At 37.2% G+C, this 25,425-nt stretch overlaps 4 protein-coding genes across 5 annotated transcripts; 1 reads left to right on the top strand and 3 right to left on the bottom strand.

The window, feature by feature from the left end:
* Nucleotides 1-1,639: 1,639 nt before the first annotated feature.
* LOC148853955 (spermidine synthase 1-like) lies at nucleotides 1,640-7,453 on the top strand. The gene is made up of 9 exons (XM_088983599.1): nucleotides 1,640-2,103; nucleotides 4,359-4,435; nucleotides 4,547-4,669; nucleotides 5,580-5,684; nucleotides 6,062-6,134; nucleotides 6,224-6,295; nucleotides 6,391-6,586; nucleotides 6,718-6,847; nucleotides 7,114-7,453. The coding sequence occupies exons 1-9, from the start codon at nucleotides 1,797-1,799 to the stop codon at nucleotides 7,177-7,179; spliced, it is 1,149 nt and encodes a 382-aa protein (XP_088839725.1). The 5' UTR covers nucleotides 1,640-1,796; the 3' UTR covers nucleotides 7,180-7,453.
* A 288-nt stretch (nucleotides 7,454-7,741) lies between these two features.
* Nucleotides 7,742-10,365, bottom strand: LOC148853956 (uncharacterized). Of its 2 annotated transcripts, none has more exons than XM_088983600.1 (4): nucleotides 9,821-10,365; nucleotides 9,467-9,547; nucleotides 8,805-8,944; nucleotides 7,742-8,139 (listed from the first exon to the last, which is right to left on the bottom strand). In XM_088983600.1, the coding sequence occupies exons 1-4, from the start codon at nucleotides 10,301-10,303 to the stop codon at nucleotides 7,896-7,898; spliced, it is 948 nt and encodes a 315-aa protein (XP_088839726.1). In that variant the 5' UTR covers nucleotides 10,304-10,365; the 3' UTR covers nucleotides 7,742-7,895. The 2 variants fall into 2 exon arrangements, with proteins under 2 accessions (XP_088839726.1, XP_088839727.1); XM_088983601.1 differs by lacking the exon at nucleotides 7,742-8,139 and adding an exon at nucleotides 8,199-8,455 and having other exon boundaries at nucleotides 9,821-10,318.
* A 2,942-nt stretch (nucleotides 10,366-13,307) lies between these two features.
* Nucleotides 13,308-14,663, bottom strand: LOC148853957 (uncharacterized). The gene has a single exon (XM_088940921.1). The coding sequence runs from the start codon at nucleotides 14,498-14,500 to the stop codon at nucleotides 13,481-13,483; it is 1,020 nt and encodes a 339-aa protein (XP_088797047.1). The 5' UTR covers nucleotides 14,501-14,663; the 3' UTR covers nucleotides 13,308-13,480.
* Nucleotides 14,664-17,807: 3,144 nt separating this feature from the next.
* On the bottom strand, nucleotides 17,808-24,843 carry RSZ21 (RS-containing zinc finger protein 21). The gene is made up of 6 exons (XM_088982738.1): nucleotides 24,632-24,843; nucleotides 24,345-24,453; nucleotides 21,851-21,939; nucleotides 20,234-20,462; nucleotides 18,698-18,820; nucleotides 17,808-18,176 (listed from the first exon to the last, which is right to left on the bottom strand). The coding sequence occupies exons 2-6, from the start codon at nucleotides 24,431-24,433 to the stop codon at nucleotides 18,152-18,154; spliced, it is 555 nt and encodes a 184-aa protein (XP_088838864.1). The 5' UTR covers nucleotides 24,434-24,453; nucleotides 24,632-24,843; the 3' UTR covers nucleotides 17,808-18,151.
* Between the last annotated feature and the right edge of the window lie 582 nt (nucleotides 24,844-25,425).

The raw sequence follows: 25,425 nt of genomic DNA on the forward strand, positions 1-25,425 counted from the left end.
TTATTAATCAAATTAAAAAACGGTTTAATAAAAAAGAATTATTTTTATTGATAATGAAAATGAAATACATAATTTATAACTAACCAAAATGAAATTATTTTATTATTTGGCAAAGATCAATAGTTCAAATTTTGGGTCAACCATATTAACCTTTAATGTCATAAATAAATAAATAAATAATAAAAGTTAATCAAATATAAAAATACATAAATTTTGCAAAAAGAAAGCATTTAGGTGCATGTATAATATCATATATTTATCATATTAAACAAAAAGTAAGTGTGACATTAGAATTATTTTACACACAAAAATATTAAAAAAAAATTATAGAAAAAATTGAACACATCTATAATTCTATATTTATACTACTATTAAAAATATGGATAAGATTATGGAACTTTATTTTGACTAAAATACTCAATTTTGAATTTAATCCTTATTTAATTATGAGGTTTAAATTATAAATTAAACTACTACTTTTCACCCCATTCAATTCCCTCTATTTAAATCTTACATTTTTTTTTATAAATAAACAAAAAATGATACACCAAAAAGATTAAATATTACACATAGAATAATTTAGCCAAAAAGTAAGCCTATCAATGATACTTTAAACTTTACAAATCGATCTAACTATCACATATTTAGATGAGGTATTTATGTAATCATATTTGGATTTTCAATCTGCATATGATAAATAATAAAAAACAAAAAATAAAAAATACATAAAGTTTATAGGAAAATTTGGATACATTATTACTGGCCACAAGTCGAGCTCATCATGAGCCACTCGAGTTCGGCTCAGTTTCAACTGAGCTTCAAATCGAGCTCAACTCGTGAGGTTTGCGAGTCAAGCTCGAATATATATATTCTAGAAAATAATACATATATAATAAAAATATCATATTTATTATTTTTTAAAATATTAAATAAAAAATATTTTATATATATATTTTTTTATTTTTATAAAACATTTTTTCTCAAATCGAGATCGTGCTCGAGATTGAGCCTTGTAGTACTTTGGCGAGCCAAACTTGAGCCTAGTACTATTCGGTTCGGCTCGAATCCACTCCTAATTATTACTATCATTATCATCATCTAGAACTATTATATAAAAAACACGTACACATTTTATATATATATATATATATATATATATATATATATATATATTTATTTATTTATTTATTTATTTATTTAGTTATATTTTAATGATAAATAAATAAACCTAAAAAACGAAAAATCCAACCAAGAAATCGGCTTACTGGTAAAGCTAGAGCCCATTTGGGAGGGGCAATTGAGCTGAACAGCCTTCAACATCAAGAAGATACCAAAACTAGTTTCAATAGAAATTCAATTTCTCAGCTCAACAACATTGTTTTTGGGCTTTATGGGGATTTCACGAAATAGGGCTTTCTAGCTTTCTACGTGGGGCCTACCTTGCAATACGAGATGCTGTTGTAGTTGCATGAAAGGCTTGAAAGCCCTCCCTCCCAAACAGACGCTGAGGCTTATAGGCAATTTCCCAACTAGTGGCAATTGCGTAAAATATCTAAAAATCTTAGGCTTTTTTTGTTAGTTATGCCCAAATTCCAGCAAGTCACAACCCTAACCGAATAGTCCATCATATGGTGTACTTGAATGTAATTATGCGGTTCCGTTTCGGGATTACCTTCTATTTCCTTACTAAAAAGGTTTAAAAGTTGCAGAGAGAGCCAGCAAGTGTAAGACGGAGCGTGAGAGGAGGAGGCGTCTTCCCGGGTCTCTGTTATTATCCTTGACAGCTTGCACTGTGCATGATATCTTCTCTTCCGACTGTCAATAGCTCGCTCAGGTTGTGGCACTCCCTACAACAGAAAGTTTCACTTGTTGCCGGGTTGATTGGAGTTCTACGCACAAAGGAGGGACGAGAATCCATGGAGGGTGTAGCTCATTCTGCTGCGTCTTCTGCTGATTTACCTGCTAAGAGGCCGAGAGGAGATGAGGCTGCGGTCGCAAACAACGGGAATGGCGTTTCTGTCGAGATGGAGAACGGGAAAGAGCCCCGCTGCATCTCCTCTGTCATTCCCGGCTGGTTTTCTGAGATTAGCCCAATGTGGCCAGGTGGGTTTCTCTCAAATTCTGAGTTTATGTTTGTGTTATAATGCTTGTTTTTTGGTTTGGGCATTTGATGGGTGTGCTCGGATTATGATAGTGGATTCTGTTTTTTCGGATATGCTATGGTTATTGTTTTTTATTTTCTCCTCGAATGTTAATTATCTATCTCGCTTATCTTATTAGCTCTTCAATGCATCCTCTATATAGTCTCAGTTGAAAAACATGGGTGTTTGTGACTATTGATTGGTTTTGTTTGTTCATCATTCGTTTGGGTTTATAGATTCTTTTGATTTTAGTTTTATTTTGGCTACTGACTAGTTTTCTTAGCATCTCCGTCTTGCCATTAAGAATATCTGCCTTTTCCTTCATTTTGCGCTTAATCTTCTTTTTCTCGTTTGTTTTTGCTTGCGAGTTCAAACTGAAGTTATTGCATCTCGTCCTGTCCAATGTTTTGTGGACATGTCTCCTTTTGTGTCTAGTCACGAATGTCAGATTTTGGCTTTCCAGGCTATCATTGTAGCTGTGCGTCTTTAACTCTTTATTCAGATACCCATAAACAATTTTCGGACAAGTAATGATACACACGATTTAGAATTCTAAATTCCAGCCCCCTACTATTAGCCCTCCCCCTATAAACCACATCCTTCCCGTAAATCTGGCATCAATTTACGGTCAGGATGCATTCTCCCTGTACTTTGGGGCTATAAAATTCTGATCTGGGCTGATTGTTCATTCTCTTATTGCTTTCCTAACCTACCCGCTTTTTACATTCCTGGCACTTCCCGAAAACCATTGAACCTCCTTCACTCCCAACTTTATTGACCACTTTACCCCCTTAAGTGTACCCACCCTTCCCTTCCCCCAGGAGAATCCCTATGTGTCTTATTCACACACAAATCTTTAACACCTTCCCCCCTCATTCTGCACATCATTTAAGGCCCTTGTCCTTTCTTTTGTCTTTCTAATTAACAATTTTGTATCAATTTGTGCAACCCTCTAAAACAAGCCATGTGTTATTGATGGAGCTGTTTGACCCAACCTCTCACTAGTGGCTTCTATTTTATTGTTTCTTCTAATAAATCTTGTTATCTACCAATCACACTATAAGGTTATGTTTAGATTAGAGTGGATTTGGAATTGGGGACAGTTAGATTTTTCAATTCAATGAATCTCCAGATTCTACTGTTTCATGACTTCTTTTCAGTGTTGGGGAGTTTAGAGAAATGTGGACAAAAGCTGTTTGCAATATCCACTCCTGTGATCCAAACAAAACTAGTTATATTTTATTTACTATGATATGCATTTCTCTGCTCCCCTTTCAGAAATTTATGGAGATATTTTATGTCTAATGTATGGACTTAGTGGTACCTATTTTACATTACACTGATTACAGCCATGGTTTGTAATTTCCTTGAAAATTTGCATAATTTGCTCTCTAAGTCTAAGGAGGATGGGACCTCCTGGAATTAAGAAAAAAAAGCCTAACTTCCCTTGATATTTTCCTGATATTTTGAGAATTCTGATATAACAGCACAATTTCCAGTTCATAATGTACAATTATCCAAATGTTGATGAAATATTGTGGAAATTCCACCAATTCTGCCAAAAAATATTTGTAAACAATGTTGAAGCATAAAACACATAATTTGGATATGTTGATTCTAGAACGTTGAATCAGAACTCCAATTGAATTTTGCAGACAGTTGCGATGTGTTTTTTTCTCTTCATTAGATGCACTTTCGGTTGGGCCTATGTTTTTTTGTTTTTCTTTTTTGTATGCAACTCATTCCCATTTGTACAAAATGCTCACTTTTACTACTTATGGCAGCAACGAGCATGTGATTCTATTTACTAGTCCAAAAGTTCCACTTTTACCCCCCAATCTCTCTCTGCTTGTGTATCTATATATGTTACATTTTTGTATTTCTAATGCAAATGTTATATAAAATTTTGAAGTTGGAACTCTAAATGACATCATAATTGCAGGTCGTCTTATCTGATAATTTCATCCCCTTCCTTTTAGAAGTTGGTTTTTGGAAATGTTCACTAAATGTTGCAAGAATTGGATTGTAACTGTCCAGTAAAACCGTGACCTGTTGAGTATTCCAGTTTTTAGTCTGGTTTGGCTTCTGAGTCTTACGACATTGATTCTCCATTTTTTCATATGTACATTGCACAAATTTTGATTAGTATTTGTCACTATCATGAATGAAAGGATGGAGAAAATGGCATGCATAAAGAGATTATTTTGTCTTCTACAGGAGAGGCACACTCCTTGAAGGTGGAGAAGATCTTATTTCAAGGAAAATCCGAGTATCAAAATGTTATGGTATTCCAGGTATTGTTCAAGGCTTTCTTGATTGATGTAAATATTTTGGCCTAAACATCATATTGCACATATTATTTTTATGCTAATTACATTATACTACTTTGTTGTTTCTTGTTTTAGTCATCAACCTATGGAAAGGTTCTTGTGTTGGATGGAGTGATTCAACTCACAGAGAGGGATGAATGTGCATACCAAGAAATGATTGCACACCTTCCTCTTTGCTCAATTCCAAACCCCAAGAAGGTAGTTTCATCATCCACAGTAAGGAAAATTCATAGATCCACATATATAATTTATAAAATGCTTTTACTAATTAGATTTTCCTGATGCATATTTAGCAATTCACTTATTCACTTAAGAATTAAAAATTAAATATAAATGTTCCTTAGAATGAAGATTTTGTTTTCCTTTTTCGGAGGGGACACTAGAGCAAAAATTGAGTTATAGGCAATGAACCCAAGGGAACAATGATGCCATGATGAATTCAACATGGTTAAAGCACTTGTATCTGCAGGATTCAGCTCAAGTGTGGACATACCAACACTGATAACTTTCAACACAAGAAATGAAGCAATTTATAAAATTAAATTTCTCAGAAAAAAATGTTTTTATTAAACATGGCTATGGTACTTTATGTATCAATAATCAATGTAATACAGTTATGGCACAACCAATACAGGATTGAGTAGAATCAACTCAGCCTTAATCCCAATTATTTGGGATCAGCCACACAAAACCTGTCCTGCCACTATGCTCTATAAAGAGCCATGTTTAAAACTTTACTGACAATAAACTATTTTTCAGAGAAAGTAAATGTATAACATTTGTTTGTAGGAAGGTATTTCATGGAATAGTAAATTGGAAATCAATTTGTTGGCAGTCACTAAAGCGAGTTTGTTTTCTTTATTGGCACATGCAGGAGCATATGGTATATTTAAAAAACCATATGTACGTTTAGCTTAAAAAACCATGATATATTTAAGGGGGCTAGGTTGTATTAAACTACACAAACTCACGATTTTACAAAAATTTGTTGGGCAGGGGCAGCTGGAATCATTGTTGGCTGTTAAAATTATGCAGCAACTTTACATAGAACAACTGGCACATCGTACCTTTTTTTTTTAACTATTGAGTCAACCTTTTGTTTCTTCAGGTCTTGGTGATTGGAGGAGGAGATGGTGGTGTTCTGCGAGAAGTATCTCGACATTCTTCAGTTGAACAGATAGATATATGCGAAATTGATAAAATGGTTGTGGATGTGAGTAAATCATAATTTCTATAATGTTTTTTATTGCCTTTTCATGGATAGGGTCATAGGGAATTATAATGCTTCCAGCATATGACTAGGTGCCCATGTGCAAGAAGTTTCTCAATCACCAGAGGCCCTCCCAGACGGGCTCTAGATGATGAACTCATGTGCAAGAAGCTTCCTTATGTTTCATCTTTTTATATTTTCAGACAAAGAAAGCTTCATTATTCACCATTTATCTCTGGATTCTGAAGCTATACTTTTTTCTTCAAATTTATTCTCACACTACAAGGGAGAACAACCACCCCATGCTTTTGGTCCAAGAACTTAACTGATTTTGTTATCAGTAGTAGTTACAATTTTGGAATGTATTTCTTGTCTATTAGGTTTCCAAGCAATTTTTCCCAAACTTAGCGGTTGGTTATGATGATCCTCGTGTAACCCTGCATATTGGTGATGGTATGTTTCCCTTTGTGAAATGTATTGTTGCATTTCTTCTATTTTCCTTTTTCCATTGTTGATACAATTTCTTTTTGGCTTTCGTGCAGGAGTGGCATTTTTGAAGACTGCTCAAGAAGGTGCTTATGATGCGATTATAGTGGATTCTTCCGACCCAATTGGTAAATGCTTTTTGCAATCCATCACTTAAAGCTTAAAGGAGGATTTGAGTTTTATTATTTTGGATGCTTAGATAATTACATTTTGACATAACCAGGACCTGCAAAAGAGCTTTTTGAGAAGCCATTCTTTGAGTCAGTAGCAAGGGCTCTCCGCCCAGGGGGGGTTGTGTGCACCCAGGCAGAAAGCATATGGCTTCATATGCACATTATTGAAGACATTGTTGCTAACTGCCGTCAAATATTCAAAGGCTCTGTTAATTATGCATGGACAACAGTTCCTACATATCCAAGGCATGTGTTATCTGGAACCTATCACTACCCCCCCCCCCCCTCCCTTCCCCATGTATGCATATAACATTATAATTATATTACTGTTAGTTACGATGGCGACTGTTATTCATGTTATTGGTCAATTTCATCAGTGGTGTGATAGGTTTCATGCTTTGCTCCACCGAGGGGCCACCAGTTGACTTCAAGCATCCAGTGAACCCCATAGATGTGAACGGGGAGAATGTAGGAACTAAAGGACCCTTGAAGTTTTACAACTCGGAGGTAATCCTTCATTCCTAACCTTTAGTTCACTAGTTTACACCTGTTCAAATTTTAATAAATGCTTAACCCTAGCCTGCCCAAGGTGCACAATTATCCTAATGGCTCAACTGGTAAGATTAATTGATGTAGTTCCTACTAGCTTGGATCAATTCCTCCTGCATTTACTACCACCCCCCCCCCAAAAAAAAAAAAAAGAGAAAAAACACTGATCTAACACGTTTTGTTGCTACTCACCGGAGGCATTCTTGTTCTTGTTTTGCTTTCAGATCCATTCTGCGGCATTCTGTTTGCCATCTTTCGCGAAAAAGGTGATCGGTCCAAGATCAAGTTAGAGAATTGCTAAATATTGACAATCAGATTTAGCTATGCAGTTCAGCTCTGCAACCATCCTCATTGAATGCATCTTGCCGCTTTGGAATTAGCACCCCTTGGTAGTAGAACGCATTGAATCAAAGAGAGATGTAATAGGAGTTTTGGGAAATTTAAAGAATTATTTTTATCCCTCATATAATGATTTCTCGTATCCGGATGGCACATTTTGTTAAGCACATAAAGTTCCTAACATGAATTACCGGTGTTGAAATCACCCTCATTTCTTTGTTGAAATGTAATGGATTATTGCTACCATTGACATTATCTTATATGACAGCTGCATGAAACGTGTTTCTGGTCACGTAACCTGTATAGCGGGGAAGAACCGGAGAACTGTGGTGATTTTATTACCTTACGTCAGTTCTCTCAATCCAACCTTCCAACCTAAGGTTTAAATTCTACTCTTCACAAGAAATTTAGCCACACAAAAAAATCCTACCCTTCTATGTACATGGAAATCTTACAGACAGTTGAATAGATAATGCAACCATACATTTTCTCCACTGATGTTTAAATTACTTGTTGTAGAAATGTTGGATCTCTTGCATATCAAAATTGCTGTTTACATGGGAGATGCCTCCAGCGGAGGCTGGGATCTGAAAAAGATCTAATAAATGTTTATTTCAGACTGTCATCGGAGGGAAGTTTCATTCCTCATCCTAGACTGCTAAAAATGTTAAACAGGGAGATGTTCTATTGCGTTCATCGACATGATACAGAGACTGTGCGGTAGAAAGAAATAAATAGCAAGGAACACAAGAACCCCGAGGTCAGATTCTTCACCAACTGCTGGTTGAGGAGGATTTCTCCAGTATATCTGACTTGCACACCAGAGGCAGTATAGGCTAGCTATGGTTAGAAGAAGTTTAACTGATCCACTAGAACTAGACTGCGCTCTAATGGGCTTTGTTGGCTTTACTCTGCATGAAGAGAAACAATACAATCTGCTCATATCTAGGATGATGCAAGAGGCCATATAAAACTAACATTTTTCCATCAGTAACCATTGCCATGTTAAGAAGAAATAATAGGCATAATAAGTGTAGAGAGGAAAAGAGGTTGGGGCAGGAGTGAATAAAGAAAAATTAAAGAATAAAAGCCCCAAGAGGTGGCATACTGGCATATAATAAGCTTGGCATGCAAAAGAGGCGCGGGTTTTCAACAGTCAACACCTTCACAGCCCAAAATAACCAATCGCCTTAAAACAACTCACTTGACAAAATCCATAATGAATGCCTGGCAAAAACCCTACTCAGAAACTCACAAAATATTAATATGCCACCTAAATGGAAATAGGCTCATGCGACAACCCAATACACCTAGAGGTGCAAGCTTGGGTACTCAATTTGAAGATTTTTCATTGCATCAGGACCAGGTTTTCAGGCTGGGTCCATTCAAATTTTAACAAAATTTCAAATCAATTCCGCCCAAGTTACACCCCTAAATATACCACCCTATAAATATGGCATTGTACCGTAAATACATACGAACTTAGGACAATTGTTGAACTCTGTGTGAAAAAAAAAAAAGAACTAATAGAAGAAAACAAGTAATGATGTTTTAATGAAAAAAAAAAAAAGAGTACCTGTTTATGTAAATGAATCCCCCAATCAGGAAAGTGCACAAGAACCCCACCACAATAACAGCATCAGGATTGACAGCAGCTCGGCTTTTCCACCAACCGGTGCTCAATATCCAAGAATATGTTGAAGAATGACCATTTTCCTGTCAATATATATCTGACAGTAAGTCACAATTTCTGGCTTATCAAATTTAACTTTTTAATATAGGGATAAAGGCAACAGGCAAAGCTGATAACTGCAGGCTACAGAACATCATCCTGGTGAGTCAAGCCTCATTGGTTGGGCCTAAAAAACTAATCCAATTAAAAGGACTTAAGCTCTCATACCAGTCGAGAGAAAATTTTTAAAGCTGAAGAGAAAACAAAGATTTTGCAGTCAGTTTAAGCTCCTGAACCACATTCATTTCTACTGCTTGAACAATCAAAACTGATGACTTATCGGCATGCCATATAAAGCAATAAGCACTCATGGAAACCGAAAATTGTTGAATCCTTTGTTCCGATATGAGAACACTTGGAACAAAAGATCAGGCCATGCAGCACAACAGTATCTGGACTTGTAATCACATAGATCAAGGTCTCAATCAGTTCAGTTACATCAATGCTCTACCAAAGCACTGTAACTGTAATCGGTGAAAGAATTAAAAGAGTGAAGAAATTCTCACCTCAAACAAGTGATCTAAGAAAAAGTGCGATAAAGAACCTGCAGAGAGTAACAGCAAACATTGCCTTTTATTAAGAGGAACCTGCGCAGAGCAACAACCCAAAAAGACAAAAACAAGTTAAAAATTCAGCAGTATTCATGGAACTAAAACCAATCATAGCAGATGCCAATTCGATATTCATGGACACCCACCCTCCAAGTCAACTCAATTGAACAATTACTGTTTAGAAAAACTAAATTCCAGAATTCAAGAGCTAGCAGCAGATTGATAACATAATAAATTTGCAGTCCAGGTGAAGAAATAGTAATTTTTAGGATCAATTTGGGTTTCTCAGAATCAGTTCCAGACACTCACTCCTGAAAAAGAATCGAGGAAGCCCTTCTGGAGAAAAACCCTGGAGAGCCAACTGTACAACAAAGACAAGGGAAGACCTAGGATTAAGATGTAGTAGAAGGGGTGGTGGATTGCGTCCATAATCAGACAGCCCAATTTCTGGCCTACACCGAGGGTTGAAGTGATCCACTCGGAGAACGAACCCAGGTCCGGACCCAAGAACGCATTAATGGCGTAAACGATGCAGTGGTGAGGGCTGAACCGTCCATTGGATACGCTCATCAGTCCCACTCCCGAACCCAGCGTGTACATCAAGTGAGGACCGGGGCCTGGCATTTTCCCGTGCGCACTGTATCCCCTTCCCCTCCCTCTGGATCTCCGGCAGTCGGCAGAGACCACAGATGACCATAATAAGGGAGATTTTTTTCTTTCTATTAAACGACGAGTTGCTGCGAGTTTCAGTCGATCCAACACAGGGTCCCAATTACCATTGCAGCTGTACATCGGGAATATCTCGCCAGTCGCTATGGTAGAACAAGGAGATGTTCCCAGTGCACGGCTCCAATGGCGTTGGTGCGTATGAGTGTATCACGGATGCCTTTTAGGGCTGTTAATGGGTTGAGTAAAGAGTTTTCGAACCGATCCGGTTCGAGTGTCCTAATGAATTTATAATAAAATACTATCTTTTTAATATATTTATATTATAAATATATAGAAGTTAATTTTATGCGTCAATTAAATAAATAAATTTATAATCGATCTTCATAGTATATTTTTTATTTAGATATTTATAATTTTTTAATACATACACAAGTTTCCTAATATATTTTTCTTTTGATTTATTTATAATCGACTCAAGTAATATCCACTTGAATTAAGCTTCAAGCTCTAATTTTTTAATCGAGCTCGAGCTCAAATAACGTAATACTCGATTCAAAGGAGTATAAATACAAATTTGTATAGTGTAAATACATATAAAATAATACAAAATATAAGGTTTTGTATTCTACATATTTATATTTTGCATAGTTTTTAAAAGTAAATCGGTGATTGAATCGGTCAAAGGTCCGTTATCGGTTCGAATGGTCTGACTGTTCAATCCAAACGGCTGGTCCATTTTGACAAAAAAATTAAAAAATTAAAAAATGATTAAAACCGTTCAAATGATTAACTAACCGATTCAGCGATTTTCTAACCAAAATCAACGGTTTTGAGAAAAAAAAAATTAGGGGAAAACGGAACCAATCAAGTGATCGATTTCCAATTTTTCCAATCCGATTTTAAAAACCATGATATTTTGTATTTGTACTCCTTCCAAGTTAAGCCTTAATTATTACATCCATATTTTCAAAACCAATTGGTATAGATGCAATTTGGGCGGGTTGGGTTGGATTAAAGGTCAACCCATGCGCAACCCTAAAGGTGTAAATCTTAGGCACGGGTATGACTGTTAATGGGTCGGTTCTACGCGATTAACCAAATCAAACCGAATCATTTATATCACATCTGGTTCTATAATTTGTATCGTTGGGGCGGTTTTGATTTCAAGATTTGTCCCAATTATTAATGGGTTGGGACCGGTTTTTGATTATCCCGAACCGATAAGTGTTGTGATATATATATATGATAGTTTTTCATGTAATATTAGATATAATTGGGGGTTAAAATTTCAAATACAATAAGCATAATAAAAACTTACCTAAATCGATGAATACCCCAACCCTAATCTTTACATCTTTTGTTTTAGATTAAGAATGTCACAGCGGCACACCCAAGTCATTGGCAACTCTGACCTATGGCCATCTAACATACATCGTATATCCTTTCGTTTTCTTTAGGGGTGCATATATGATCCAATCCGATCTGAGATCTGATTCCATTTGATCGAGTTTGGATCACCCAGATCTTTGAATCGGATAGGATAATAGGATTCAGATCCTCTCCTCCCATTCAATATATATTGTTATATTATTTTTTTTATAAAATATATATATGATAAAAATAATTAAAAAACATTTGTATTTTTTATTTTATTTAAATTAATATATTTTATTTTTTTTAATAATTTATTAATTAAAAAAAAAAGCAAGTCAGATCAGATCAGATCTAAAAATCCAACTTACCGATAGGATTCGAATTCAAATCGAATCCTAGATCTTCAGATCAAATCTGACATGAACAATGTCGATTGAATTCGAATCCGACCCATTTCATTTACATCCCTATTTTCCGTCCATCCAATCACCAAATGAACCAAAACAGATATAAGAGACAAAAACTAAGAAGAATGAAGACTCCAAGAAAAATCGTCCATATAGTCGTTTATGTTTCTTTCTTTTTTTTTTTTTTTTTTCCTTCAACTCCATTCACCAAACTCGAGGTATAGAAAAAGTTGTTGATTTTAATCCTATACAGTCGATCTGTACTGTGTTTGTCTCCATGTTTTTTATTTTATTCCTACAGTCGATCTGCACAATGTTTTTAATTTGTGTTTTATTTTTGTTCTTTTTTTTTAATGTTTGAGCTTGATTATTCGTTCTTCAATGCATTGTATTCATTGTTTTAATATATTGTGTTCTAATAATTAGTGTTATAGTGTTTTATTTTGTTATTGCTTTTCCTCTTTTTAATCTATGAATCAAGAACATTGTATTTATCAATTTTTTGTATTTTTCTGCTTTGGCTTTTAAAACCTTGGAAGAGGGAAGAGACGCCATTGTTATAGGTGTAGAACATAATCGGTCCTACTAGGCCAGACTCGATAATCCCGATAGGGTTGATTCAGAATCGGTATAGCCTAATTTCTTTTCGATTTAGGATGGATTTACTCTATCCCAAACCAGAGCCAACCCATTAACAGTCGTAGGCACAGGCCTAGCCTAAGTGCCTAACCCAGGGTTAAGCCCAAATTTATCAACCACGCTGAGCTTAACCCAACACAACATGGGATGGGCTTGGACTTGGGATGGATTGGGTTAATTGAGCTTGAGCGGGTTGATCGTGTTTTGAAAAATTTATGTATATTTTTTTCATAATCATCTTCTATTGGGCTTTATTGCCCAATTTAAGAGTAGAGTTGATTAGGGTTCAGATCGAGCAATATTGCACTCCTACCCATGGTCTTGGAAATCGAATCGAACCAAATGGTCAAATCAATTGACCCAAGAACCAATCAGGCAATCGATTTTATTTCACCCTAGAACCGTTTTATGAGCCAAATACTGTTGACTTGATCAGCAACCCACTGACTCGGGTGGTCGAACCATGAACCCGAACAGCAGTTTTTAGCCGCTTTTATTTTATTATTTTAAATCAGAATGATCCATCTGTTCGAGCCTGATGGTCAGGCCCTTTGACCCGGGAACCGGTTGCCAATGTCCGGTCCGGTTTTTAAAACCTTGCTCCTACCAATCTACCACTGGTAGGATTATGGACCCGGTTTTGATCTTTTTTTTTTTCATCCTCTGTCTAATATATTTCGGTGGGATCCACTCAGTTGAGGGTCATGTGATCTTAGGCCATCTGGATCTGATCTGATTAATCAACTAAAATTGGCTTGTTATACAAGTCGCGTGCGATCAAACGGTAGATAATTAAATATCACGAAACTTAAAAAAAAAAAGGGGGGGGGGGGGGGGGGGGGGGGGGGAACAGGCCGTATGACAGTGTGATGGACGACTTTTAAACACTTGATGCTTCCTCCACATGGATTTTCTTTTCGGAGAAGCGGTTCTTGCAATCGTAATAGTAAACCATGAAGGTCACCCACTTGAAGACATTTCCCAAGCACATCAAGCTAACCTGCGCAGACGTGGCCAGAATTTCAGTCCATTGATTCCCCTGGCGTCCCACCAAATGGAGGAGGAGGAGGCAGCTCAGCCTTAACCCCAGGTTCCACACGAACAAACCAAGCATCAGAAGAAACCCAAGCTGCCTGCAGCTACCATTGCTAAAATACGCCGATAACTCCAAGGCTTCGATCCCATGTCTCTTCCCCAGGATCGAGAAAACAACGCCCATGTTCCATACAGCACTCCATTCCAACCATTTCTTGAATAGCACTAAAAAGCATGCAGCGTACAACGCCGCATTCAACAGCCCATACAACAATTCAGACAGATTGATCCCTGGTGCATAGTAGCTTAATGCCACAATGAAGATGATTTCGAATAGAATTACAGCAGACATGGTGAGAACAAAGATGGAGGTGATGAAAGGCCCTTTCCATCTTGTTCTGGTGATGAGTCTCTGAACCATCTCCTTCACACCATCCGTCCCTTCCTCTCCTGCATAAATTGCCGATGCCGAATCAACAGTTGCGAGAATGCTGAGGAGGTCGCAGACATGGAGAGGAAACAAATAAAGAAGAGCCAGCTTGAGGAATTTGTGTGACATGGACCAGACCAAACCTTCTATGGCCCGAAACTGTTCGTCGGCGTAGTAAGTTGGGCCGTCGATGGAATCAGTGGATTCGGTACGCACTGTTAGAGTTGCTGCCGCTTCCATCAGGGCTCGTTGGAACAACATTTCGTGGGGTAGCATGGTGCAGAACAGAGGGATGGAGGTAAGGAAAGTGAAGAAGATGAACTTGGGATTTTTCTGAAAGATTTTCAGCGATTCTCTGAGAAGGCCAGGTAATCCCAACGTCAACGTCATCGTGGCCTGATTGTCGACCTTCATCATCTCCACTCCTTGTTGCATTTTTCTTCTCTAATGAGCTGTCCAAACTCCACAAATCTACGGATGAGGGTCATGACTTCAGGGTTGGTTCTTTAAGAAGATAATTAGATAAAGCCCTGAAAAGAGACCACCTAAAAGTCTTCAATTCTTTGTGTGACTGGGAAAGCGATTCTGTGGTTCAAAGGGCTTTATGAAACCACCATGCAATTAATGGGTAATAGCTTGATTAACTACAGTCTGGGCTTGACTATATGAACAAGTCAAAGTCTTCTTCACACATTAACTACAGTCATGTCTAAATTATTGAAGTGGAATGTTGAATTGGACTGAAATTTGAGACGTAGGGATGTGACAAGTAGGCCCTCCCTGCAGCTGTTATGGCGCCAATGGTCAAGTCTTCGGATGGTTTATGGAGGTTAAAGGACTGATGTTGTATGTACAAGGCGTCCGTTTCTCTCACTGTAAATGCAAATCGACATATGTAAAAGCGATCGCGGATCGGTGTAAAATTCCATACCTAAACCTAATTCACTTTTTCAGCTGTAAAGTTTACAACAAATTTTCGTTGGACTTTTTTATCTTACATCGATTTTATCAATTTTTATCAATGTATATTTATAGCAATTCTCACTTTAAAACCGATGAATTTTTACACAGGATTTTTCTATGGACTAACTTTTACATGCTGAATTTTTTCCACCACATTCAAACACAGCTAAGCCAAGCTTAAGAGGAAGACTTGACTCTTGACTAAACCCAAGTCTTCGGAAGGTTCTTTCCCGTTTCTCAGTTCTCGCCGTCTATAACTTCATGAGTCAAATTTGGCCTAAAAGTTGAAGGGTTGCTCACTCTAGATGAAGTTCAAAGTGTTATATTTTCAGGTAAGTATTTTTACAATATATTTTTTCAGATAAGTATTTTTACAATATATTTATGATTTATATATCAATATTTTTTGCATGTAACACGAATAAAGCTACATCTGATAAGATTTGGGTTGGGATCAGGCTACTTGATGTTGATTTAAGCTTGACCCGTGATTTTGCATTTTTATTAAGCCTAAATTTTCACTTTTCAAATAGACAGTTCATTCTGAAAATTAAATTAAATTAAATTAAATAATAAAAATAAAAAATGGCCAAAAACCATTGAACGGGTCAAACGAATCAATGGTTCGACCACCCAAGTCAATGGGTCATTGACCAATGCAACACTTTTGGTCAGGGACTGGATTTGGGGTAAAACAGAACAAGTTGCCTAAACAGTTCCCAAGTCAACTGGTCCAACCATTCAAGTCAATGGCAGTTCAAAAACATAGATTTTAAGTTAACTTGTTCATAAGCCAAACTATGGGTCTGACTTTACACTATATGGTGCTTGGCTTCCGGGTCATGCCCATTCAAATTTTGGCAAAAACCAATCGAGTTCAGCCCATTATACTTTTCAGGCATGAACCCAATGAGGCTTCACTAACTACTCCCCAAACCCTAATGACAGTAAGATTTGATACAAGGTCTCGGCTAGAACCAGCCAGTTTGAATGTTGCCTTGTCTAATTAAGCCAAAGCAAGCTACATGATTTTTTCCCACCATTTTGGACACCCTACTTCAAATTCGACAAATGAAATGGAAATTACCAGAAAAGTCAGGAAACAACGGAAAATAATAGACAAACTAAAACATGCATGCACTTTGGAAACCAATATAAATGTTATTATTATTTAAGACATCGTTTAATTTATATAAAAGACGGGTTAAAACTTATAAAGTTAAAACCCATGTTTTCTAAGACATTCCCCAGGAACTGTTGCCTTGATGCAAGTAATCATGACTCAGTTTCAAACCCCTAGCAAGCATGGATCATTCAAACTGGCCAAGAATGAGTGTATCAGCAAATAACCTAAAAATCCAATACGTATAGATACTACTATGCCTTGATACAAGCAAACTTAGGCTCATTTGCTCAAGGAGTGAACAATGCTCTGTAGCAAGCTAATGTGAAATATGCACGATATAAAGAGAGAATTGGGAATTTGATATTTTGGTAGTCATACACCGTGTTCTAAGGTAAGGCTCCTCAACCTCCCCCTTTAACATAGGATAATTAAAATTCATGAATACTGCAATTCTCAACCATGCTATGAAAATGGAGTAGATATAACAACACTAGCAATCGTTGATAGGCAAAACGGTATTTAATAGGGTGTGTAATGCGCTCCCACCACAGGCACAGGCCCCCGGTGAATGGTGCGATTAGATCCAGTAAACAACAACAATGCCTACAGTCTGTCGATTGTTCCATGCGTGCCAGTATGCAGTGGTGATATGAAAGACTTTCACCGTTTCACGATGTGACCACTGGCTTTGTGAGGTAGAACACAGTGACGTTTGACAAGAAAATCCAGAGCCAAGACCGGTCAATGCACAACCGTTAACGGAGCTCTCCATTTATGCATCTTCCAGTTGCTTCTCTAAGCAGAGCTACTTGGAAGCTAAAGATAACCCCTCCTAAATAGGAACGTAGTGAGAGTGACGAACCACCAGGTACACCACAAGCAAAGCCTAAGTTGGAGTATACCTAATAGTCCCCAAACTATCAGATTGTGGTTACCAGGCCAAACACAAATATTTCTTTTCCTCTTCTGGGGAAATAAAAGCGTGAACATCAATACATGGAGAAATCGCGAGAACACAGGATTACAAGCTCACTGAAGAAATGGCGGAAACAGTAATGACAGTCAGCACTTAACCAAATGCCCTTTAAACTCGTTTTTCATTTGCCTCAAAGTTGTTTGTTTCTTAAAAGAAAACAAACACAAAGCCTGGTAAAAGGTGCGAGGCAAATTCCGATAAATAATTCGTTACCACAATGCAGAAACACATGGTGTACCTGAAGATAAACAGCTCCATCATCTTGAACCAACCAACTAGCAGAAAATTCTATAGGAATGGGTCTAGGGTTTTGTTGCAGGAGGGAAGCTTCTGAGCTTTGGCGGTTTCAAACATGTGACTCAAGCTGGTTGGGCACAAGGAGCGAATAAGCAGATAAACCCGTGTGCAGTAGTAGTAGTAGTAAGGAGCAACGACGTCGTTATAGCAGAAACCTCATTAGGGTTTTGTTGCAGAAGGGTGCACATCAAAAATGTCACACACGGCCAAGCTGGATGGTTAAGCACAAAGACCAACAAGTAGATGGTGTGAAGCAGACAAGCAGAGATGCAGTGATGCAGAGAAACCCGTGTGCTGTAGGGAGCAGTAAGTGGCGACGGTGCCGTTTTAGCAGAAACCGCACCTCAACACAAACACAAAGGCACACGTACTGTGTAAGATTTTACAAAAACTTCTACTCCAAACCATTTAATAAGAGTTCAAAAGTCATGGTATAAAAGCATATAAATAGCAGTATCATGGTGGCAAATATAAAGTAGGAAAGTAACCTCTCCAGGTTTCAATAAGCGGAAGAGTATTGTCGGAGCAAAAGCGAGGAGTCAAAAGCACCCCTTTTTTGCAGCTAAGAACATTGTAGAAGCCATTTACTCAACCAAATCCAATTCCTAACAAACCCAAGGGTCATGCATCGAACAGAAATGACAAGTTTGCTGTTGGTCGATCAATCCTATTAGTACTACAGTATTGCCAATAAATCATCTCTTGGGTGATGTGACAGCCTGCTTCAACTTCGGCTCCGGCGTTGATCTCTGGAAACAGTAACCAAGAATTAGAATAACGTTGAACACTTTGGCCACTAGTAATCACTACATGGTTTGGAGTGATAGATCATGCAGTTCCCATAGTCTAACGATGATTCAATTTTAAGTGAAAGACCAGGCAGTCCGTATCAGATCATCCAATCTATCTGGAATTTTGATGTGTGGTCAATGTTATAGTAAGTACTATATGAATAGAGAGAGCCTGGGCGAACAATTCCCATACCAGTAGGATAGATAACGACTTTGTCTTCACCTCTGGACAAAGATAAATAAGCAATAATAAAGTAGATACGTTGATGCATGCAAATGGGGATGGCACACGAACCAATGTTATGAGAATATATGAACAGTACAGATGAACAATTCCAATACCAGGATGGGAAACCACTAGTCAGGCAATTTACAAAATTGCTCATATATGGTCCTCAGCCTCTGGGCAAATAAATATCAGTAATAAGAGATTTTCATGCATAAAAGGGAAATTCCATATGAACGGAACAATGACATACCCATTAGCATAAGGTGACTCATGACGAGCATGACGATAAGGTGGAGACCTGCTGTAGCTGCGGCCGCGGCGAGGTGTTATGCTGCGCTTTCGTGGAGATCTTCTTCCTCGGGGGCTGTAACTCCTGTGCCATAAATGTAGTAAAAAATCCATAAATCAAGATTTTGATGCATTAGCATTACCACACTAGAGAAGAAAAATTTGCTTCTTTTTTTGCCTGCAATCAGTAATAATTTGCAGGTTAACTTCATGGCCAAGATGGGTCCTTCAGTAACCTGTAAAGAGACTGGGAGTCAAGCCCCATAAATTATTGCTCACCAAGGTCATACATTTTAAATCACAAGTTTACAACTAGCTTTATACATAGAAATCCTAAATCCTTTTCAAATTTCTCTTCCTAATTTTTCTGTATTCCTAATTCCTTGATATCCATCCTATTTCAACTAAATAGGATCAAAATTCTTTTCCCTTGAAAAAGAAATACCAAAGCATCGGGAATCTATATAAAATTAGCACTGTGTTCGGTTGCCAAATCAATGGAAGGAAAAGAAAAAACCAAAACAAAGTAATTTTAGTTGGTGTAGTGGACAATATAAACCCAAAAACGAATGTTATGACAAAAAAAGGCAGCATTTTGTGTTTTCTTCTCATTTTCTTTGAAACCAGGCAAAATGTAAAACTCCTACAGTAGCAAAAATGAATTGACTAATGAGATACTGATATGGGCCAATTGTGATAGCACAAATATTGACCAGATCATATCAAACCAAAACCAGATAAAAAAAATGACAGAGAAAAAGAAGGTTAAAATATTCATTTAAGATGATGAATCAATTATTAACCCAAAAGATTCTTTAACAGCACATAGAAAATAACGTTCCAAAGAACACTTGTTGTAAAATAAGCAAAAAGCTACAATACCAAGATAGGTGAAAGGGGGAAAACCTAAATGTCACTAGCATACAACAAAGACAGCACGAACTACCAGTACTGACACCAAGAGCTTTCCAAATACTGTTTTTGTAACTCCTGATCATTAAAGTAGTTATTTTGTGAATATAAACACATATGATACAATTCATATAAAATTTTTTAGCATAAATAAATATTAGATGTTTTATTCAATTTGATAAAGTTAAATGCAGTAAAATATGGGTAGGTCAAAAACAAAAGCATGGTTGTCAGCACATTGGACAGGATACTCGTATCCATATCCCAGTACTATGTTTTGAAAAATGAAGAGCTGAATCCACGTATCCCGTACTAGTCTCCATATCTGGACATCATAGAATGGCAGGTTAATAATTTACGAAAAGCTTGCTAAGATAAGAATTTCTCAAATATTTAAAAAGTCTGCAAAGCTAAAGCTTTTTAAACTAGCTAAACCAGTAAGCTAACCAAAAATTTTATGGTCAACTCACCTTGTTTCACATGACAATATTCCCTTTATGAATTAAAAATAATATATACATAACAAGCAATTAAAAGTGTAAAAATCATCACACAACATTTGTTGTGAAGAAAACTTAAAACACACCTGCGACCATAACTTGGACTCCTACGGTATCGGGGACTAGGGCTTCGGCGCCGTCCACTTCCAAGGCCTCGTGACCCAATCCGTAAGCGACATTCCCGAGCAAAGTGACCTGGTTCACCACACTCATAGCACTTCAAATCCTCACCCCCACCACGACCACGTCCACCACCACGACCTCCACCGCCACCCTTTGAATTATGAGAAAGCTCCACACGCCACCCATTTTTCCCTGTTAAAGAAATGTATCAATAAATAGAAATCTCCAAAAGCCTATAAAACAATAGTTGTGAAACATCCAATCCCAACAAAAGACTTAACACAGGGAAGTCTGAACCATTAAAAGGCTCCGTTAAGTGGAATTTATGTGTAGCTAAAGTTCCCAAAATCAGTTCAACTTGTAAGAGGAGATTAAACTGATAAGAGGGAATACCTTGTATACATATGTAAGCATATAAATAAATGTCAGAAGGGTAAATAACAAATTAAGAAACAACTCCTAGCAGTTCAGTCAAATTCCAAAGGTTGGTAACTGTAAAAGTTACAATTAAGTTTCAAAGCTCACATTGCATAATGTATTACTGTTCGATATGAACTTATTTGAAAAAAATACATCATCCTCCATGACTAATTAGGAGAGAAATATGAACAGCTTCCCCAACTACCAATTCAACAATGAGGCAAGATGCCACTTCATGACAGAAGAAAACCTTTCTTGTTCTAGAAAATTAAAAATAAGAGCTCCTTTAAGGAATCAACCTGGCAAGTCAAGAAGAATCCAAAAGTTATAAGATGTAGATCAATAGGCACAATTGAAGTCCTACTGGGTCTTTCATGGACCCCCCCCCCAATCAGTAGCCCTACAGCATTCTCAAGGAGGTAATTGCCATAGACCAATTCCTCTTGGATTCTTTAAAGTTTTCTTGGACCAGCTGGACCTTCAACTGTTCCTCTATCAGATCAATAGGCACAATTGAAGTCCTACTGGGTCTTTCATGGACCCCCCCCCCCAATCAGCAGCCCTACAGCATCTAAAGGAGGTAATTGCTATAGACCAATTCCTCTTGGATTCTTTAAAGTTTTCTTGGACCAGCTGGACCTTCAACTGTTCCTCTATCAGCTCCATTTATTTTACTCAGTTGTTTCATCCATTTTCAGCCATCATTAAGGTAAGGGAGCTAACATGTGTGTTAGTCTTGATTATATTATTACTAAGTCCAAACTGGTTAGGTTTCTTTTTTCGTCTTGTATAAAAAAAGTATTTGGTCTTGGTTTAAAGTGCATGATCAATTTCATTGCCACTGCAAGAAGATAAGCCTTAAGTTTGCATTTTGCCCATGAATACTGATACCAAACATTTTTTTTCTGGTGAGAAGTGGCCTTCAAAGGTAATTACCATCATATTAATAATAAAAATAAAAAGCATAAGAAGAAAATAAAAATAAAAGATTAACAATAAAAGTTAGGAACAGTATCAAACAAGACAATTAGATGGCAAAACATAGCTGCACATTAAGAAAATAAAAATGAAGCATGGAACAGTAAAAAAACCTTAATTGGTAAAAGCATCTAGACAAAAATTACCTGACTGTTCCTAAAGAGAAAAAAAGAAATACTTACCATCCAATCCACGAATTGCATCTAAAGCATCTCTGCGATCATCAAACTCAACAAATGCATAACCTGGTGGCTTTCGAGCTACCCAGACACTGCATTAATTTCAGAAAACGGGATAAACAAAGGAAAAGAAAATGAAGAACCCTTTGATATCAAAATGAATAAAAGACAATTAGAAAAGTATACCACAGCAAACACAAATTAGAAAAGCACCTAACATTCATTCGTGTGTTTCAATTTGAGCTTTATAGAACACATCAACACATGAAACACAACCATGACTAAAGAAGCAAAACATAATAAATTTTAAATATTCTTAAAATCCTTCTATTTGTCATCAAACAACATTATCGAACATGCCATATGCAAAATTTGCAAAACCACAATTCCACCCTCTACAAGTACATAATTTCTATTAAACTCAAGAACTTACATCTTCCTTTCAGGTCCTTTAACCTTCCCATTGTCTTTTAGACCCTTACTCTTACAACAAGGGACTGCTACCAACAATACGCAGGCCGTTCCGGGCACGCAAGGCTCGGCCCACGGACCAGCCCGGTGCACAACACGGCATGGCACAGTACGGGCCCACACAGCCCAATTTACACCTCTAGGGACTGCTTTTTCTTTATGGCAACCTTAGTTGGGAAGAGCAGCTCCACTGGCATTCATTCTCCATGTTACTAAGAACATCCTAAGCATCACCCAATTGCATTCATCCATGATTTACAAATTATTTGATCCATTCATCTATGAACAATGTTATCTCCCAAAAAGAAAGAGTGGTCTTATAGATATTTAAAGAAATTTTCCCCAATCCACAGAACAAAAGTATCTTAGCCAACCATGTATCTTGTTACTAATTGGAAAAACCCATGCTTTGCACAAATGCATCCACCCATAATATTTTCCCTCCTAGTTATTAGATCGATGTGACTGATCTTCTTTTCCCATTAAGCATACTTGGTCTTTAAACAATCTTAAGAGAAGAAATTGATCAATTTGAACAGTATATAATAATGATACAATATCTGAGAATGTATACACTCATCAACATCACTCTAATTCTTTAGAATAACATCTTCCCCAATCTCTCCTTCCTTGTAAATAGTAGTTTTATTGATCAAATCTCAACTTTATAAACTCCACGACAGAAAGGGAACATTGCCTCAGTTTAGGCATGGGTAAGAGCCAAGAAACCCAACATAGAAAACCAAATTCTCGTGACCACACCATGTTAGCCCCTTTAAATATCTTACACATGGAACCCTAACAAGTAGTAATAACTCAAAATATTGTACAATATTAGGAAGTGGTTGTAACAATCTTTCAAACTTCCCCTACATATTTCCACCCAAATGTCCAACAGAAAGTGTTGTCCAAAATAAACAAACAAATGGTTCCTCTTATCAGAACAAAAGAGAATCTCACAAATAGGTGCACAGAATTTTAGCAAAAGAACCAGAAAAAAAAGGAGACAAAACAACTTGGGCACAAAGCATATAAACCTTATAATGAGCAGCCTCCCAAGCAAATGGTTCATCTTTAGGATAAGTAAGATGGCCCCTTACAACGGATGAACTTAAAGAGTGGTCAGCAATTTGGGGTTTAGCAAAGGAGTCTATTGAAGCAAGGTTCAAAATATTGATACTCCGGTAGTGTCGTATCGGGCAGTATCAATAGTTTTTTTTTTTAGTTTTTTCGAATTTGGTTCAGAGGGGCCGGTTTAAGGCTCGTCTACCCTCTGAACTGGTCGAGACCCCAAAATACCCCCCCTGTAGGGGCGTATCGGGAAGCCCCGATATGATACGTATTGGCGGATATGGCCCAATACATATCGATATTTTGAACCTTGTATTGAAGTCCCAATGACTTTAGGAACTTCAATAATTTCTTCCTAAAGGCCTCGTTGACAGAGAGAGAGGATGCCATGCTGGCACTATAAAGAGGGTTGCGACCTTCAATTCTTTTATCCTTAACAGTGAAACAGGACTACCCAACACAATCAAAACGGCTTCAAAGACCGAGTTACAATTCACCCTTCACATCAATAGGAATAAACAGATCATTCGGTATTGTTTTACATATTCGACGATCCTATATCTCAAAAACAAATCGTTTTCCTTTTTTTTTTTGATAAATTGCTCGGTGTATAATTATGCTAATATTCTCAAATAGGGGGCAAGGTTGGTAAGTACAATAACCTCATGTGGTTAAAAGATAAGAACCGCATTAAATTATTTTCTCGTTTTCTTCAAATTCGTGATACAATTATCAGAACCATACCAAAGAAATAAATTATCCCCATCAAATATATAAGAACATAAAACAAAAATTAAAAAAAAATAGAATTTATCTATGTTCCAATACGGATGAATCATATTCTACGCGTGTTAGATACCTAAAACAAATAAATAAATCAACGAGATAAATAAGTAAGAAAAAAAATTATCTTTACCGAAATAGCACATTAAACCTTTAAAAACAAAAATCATACCTCCGAAGAACACCATAAACTCGAAATTCATCTTCGAGTTCTCTTTCGGTAACTCTGGGATCTAAGTTCCCAACATAGACTCGAGACATTATGCCAGGCCACTTACAACCTAATGACCAAAGAAAAAAAAGGACATTAACTTTACCCAGCCCTGCACAAGAAAACCGTAATCCCCTTCTGATGAAGATGAAAGGGCTAGGGTTCCCTGATTTATTTCATGCAGCCCCGAACAACGCAGAGTTTCAATTTGAATGAAAAAAGAAAAAAATAATGAATTCTGAGCTTACCGTGAAAGAAAATATAGGGTTTGCAGAAACCCTCGAGATCTGATCAAGACAGCGAGAGACGACTTTGGAGAACCACGCACCGCAGAATTCTAAAACCCTAAGAATGCGGAGTTGGGGGAGAGCTCTACGCACTCCTTATACACGATTGTATATTTGTACGATAACTTTGACTCTGATCATTATCACAATACGCTCGGTGCGCAGTGTACACCACTTTTTTAACACGTGGCTACCCGTTTAAGTGATTTATCGGATATTCCGGTTGTGCGAAAATTAGATGAGTTCGTTTCCGGTTCTGAACACATAACTGCTGCATAATTAGAGGTATGGTTCTGAAGTCAAATGGTCCGACCGTTCAGTCCGCTTTGATAAATAAAAGGGTAAACTACAAACCTCCCATGCTATGGTCTGAAAAAGGCCCCTGTACTGACCCCCTGTAATATAACATGAGACAAAAATCTTCTATTAGCTTTCCACTTAAATCTCCGTTGCAATATTTTTTAATCCCATATTACTTTTGTAATAATTATTTGGACGAATAAAAATACAGTTGACTAGGGTTGTTCATAAGAAGGCCCAACCCGATCAATCTGGACCGATCCAATCCGAGTCGGCCAGATTTTCATCAGCACCGATCGGTTTCAGGTTGTACAAATTCATAAACTGATGGTTTGGGTCGGTTGGAAAAACCTCAATAAACTGACCTAACCCGATCCATGAATAGCCTTACTGTTCACCTTCCCCGACCTCACGACACATGAACAGCAACGTTGGTAATCCCTTTTACATCATAA

The sequence above is a fragment of the Nelumbo lutea genome, chromosome 4 (genome assembly GCF_056320005.1).
Source record: "Nelumbo lutea isolate HS-2025 chromosome 4, American lotus-T2T, whole genome shotgun sequence".
Lineage (NCBI taxonomy): Eukaryota > Viridiplantae > Streptophyta > Magnoliopsida > Proteales > Nelumbonaceae > Nelumbo > Nelumbo lutea.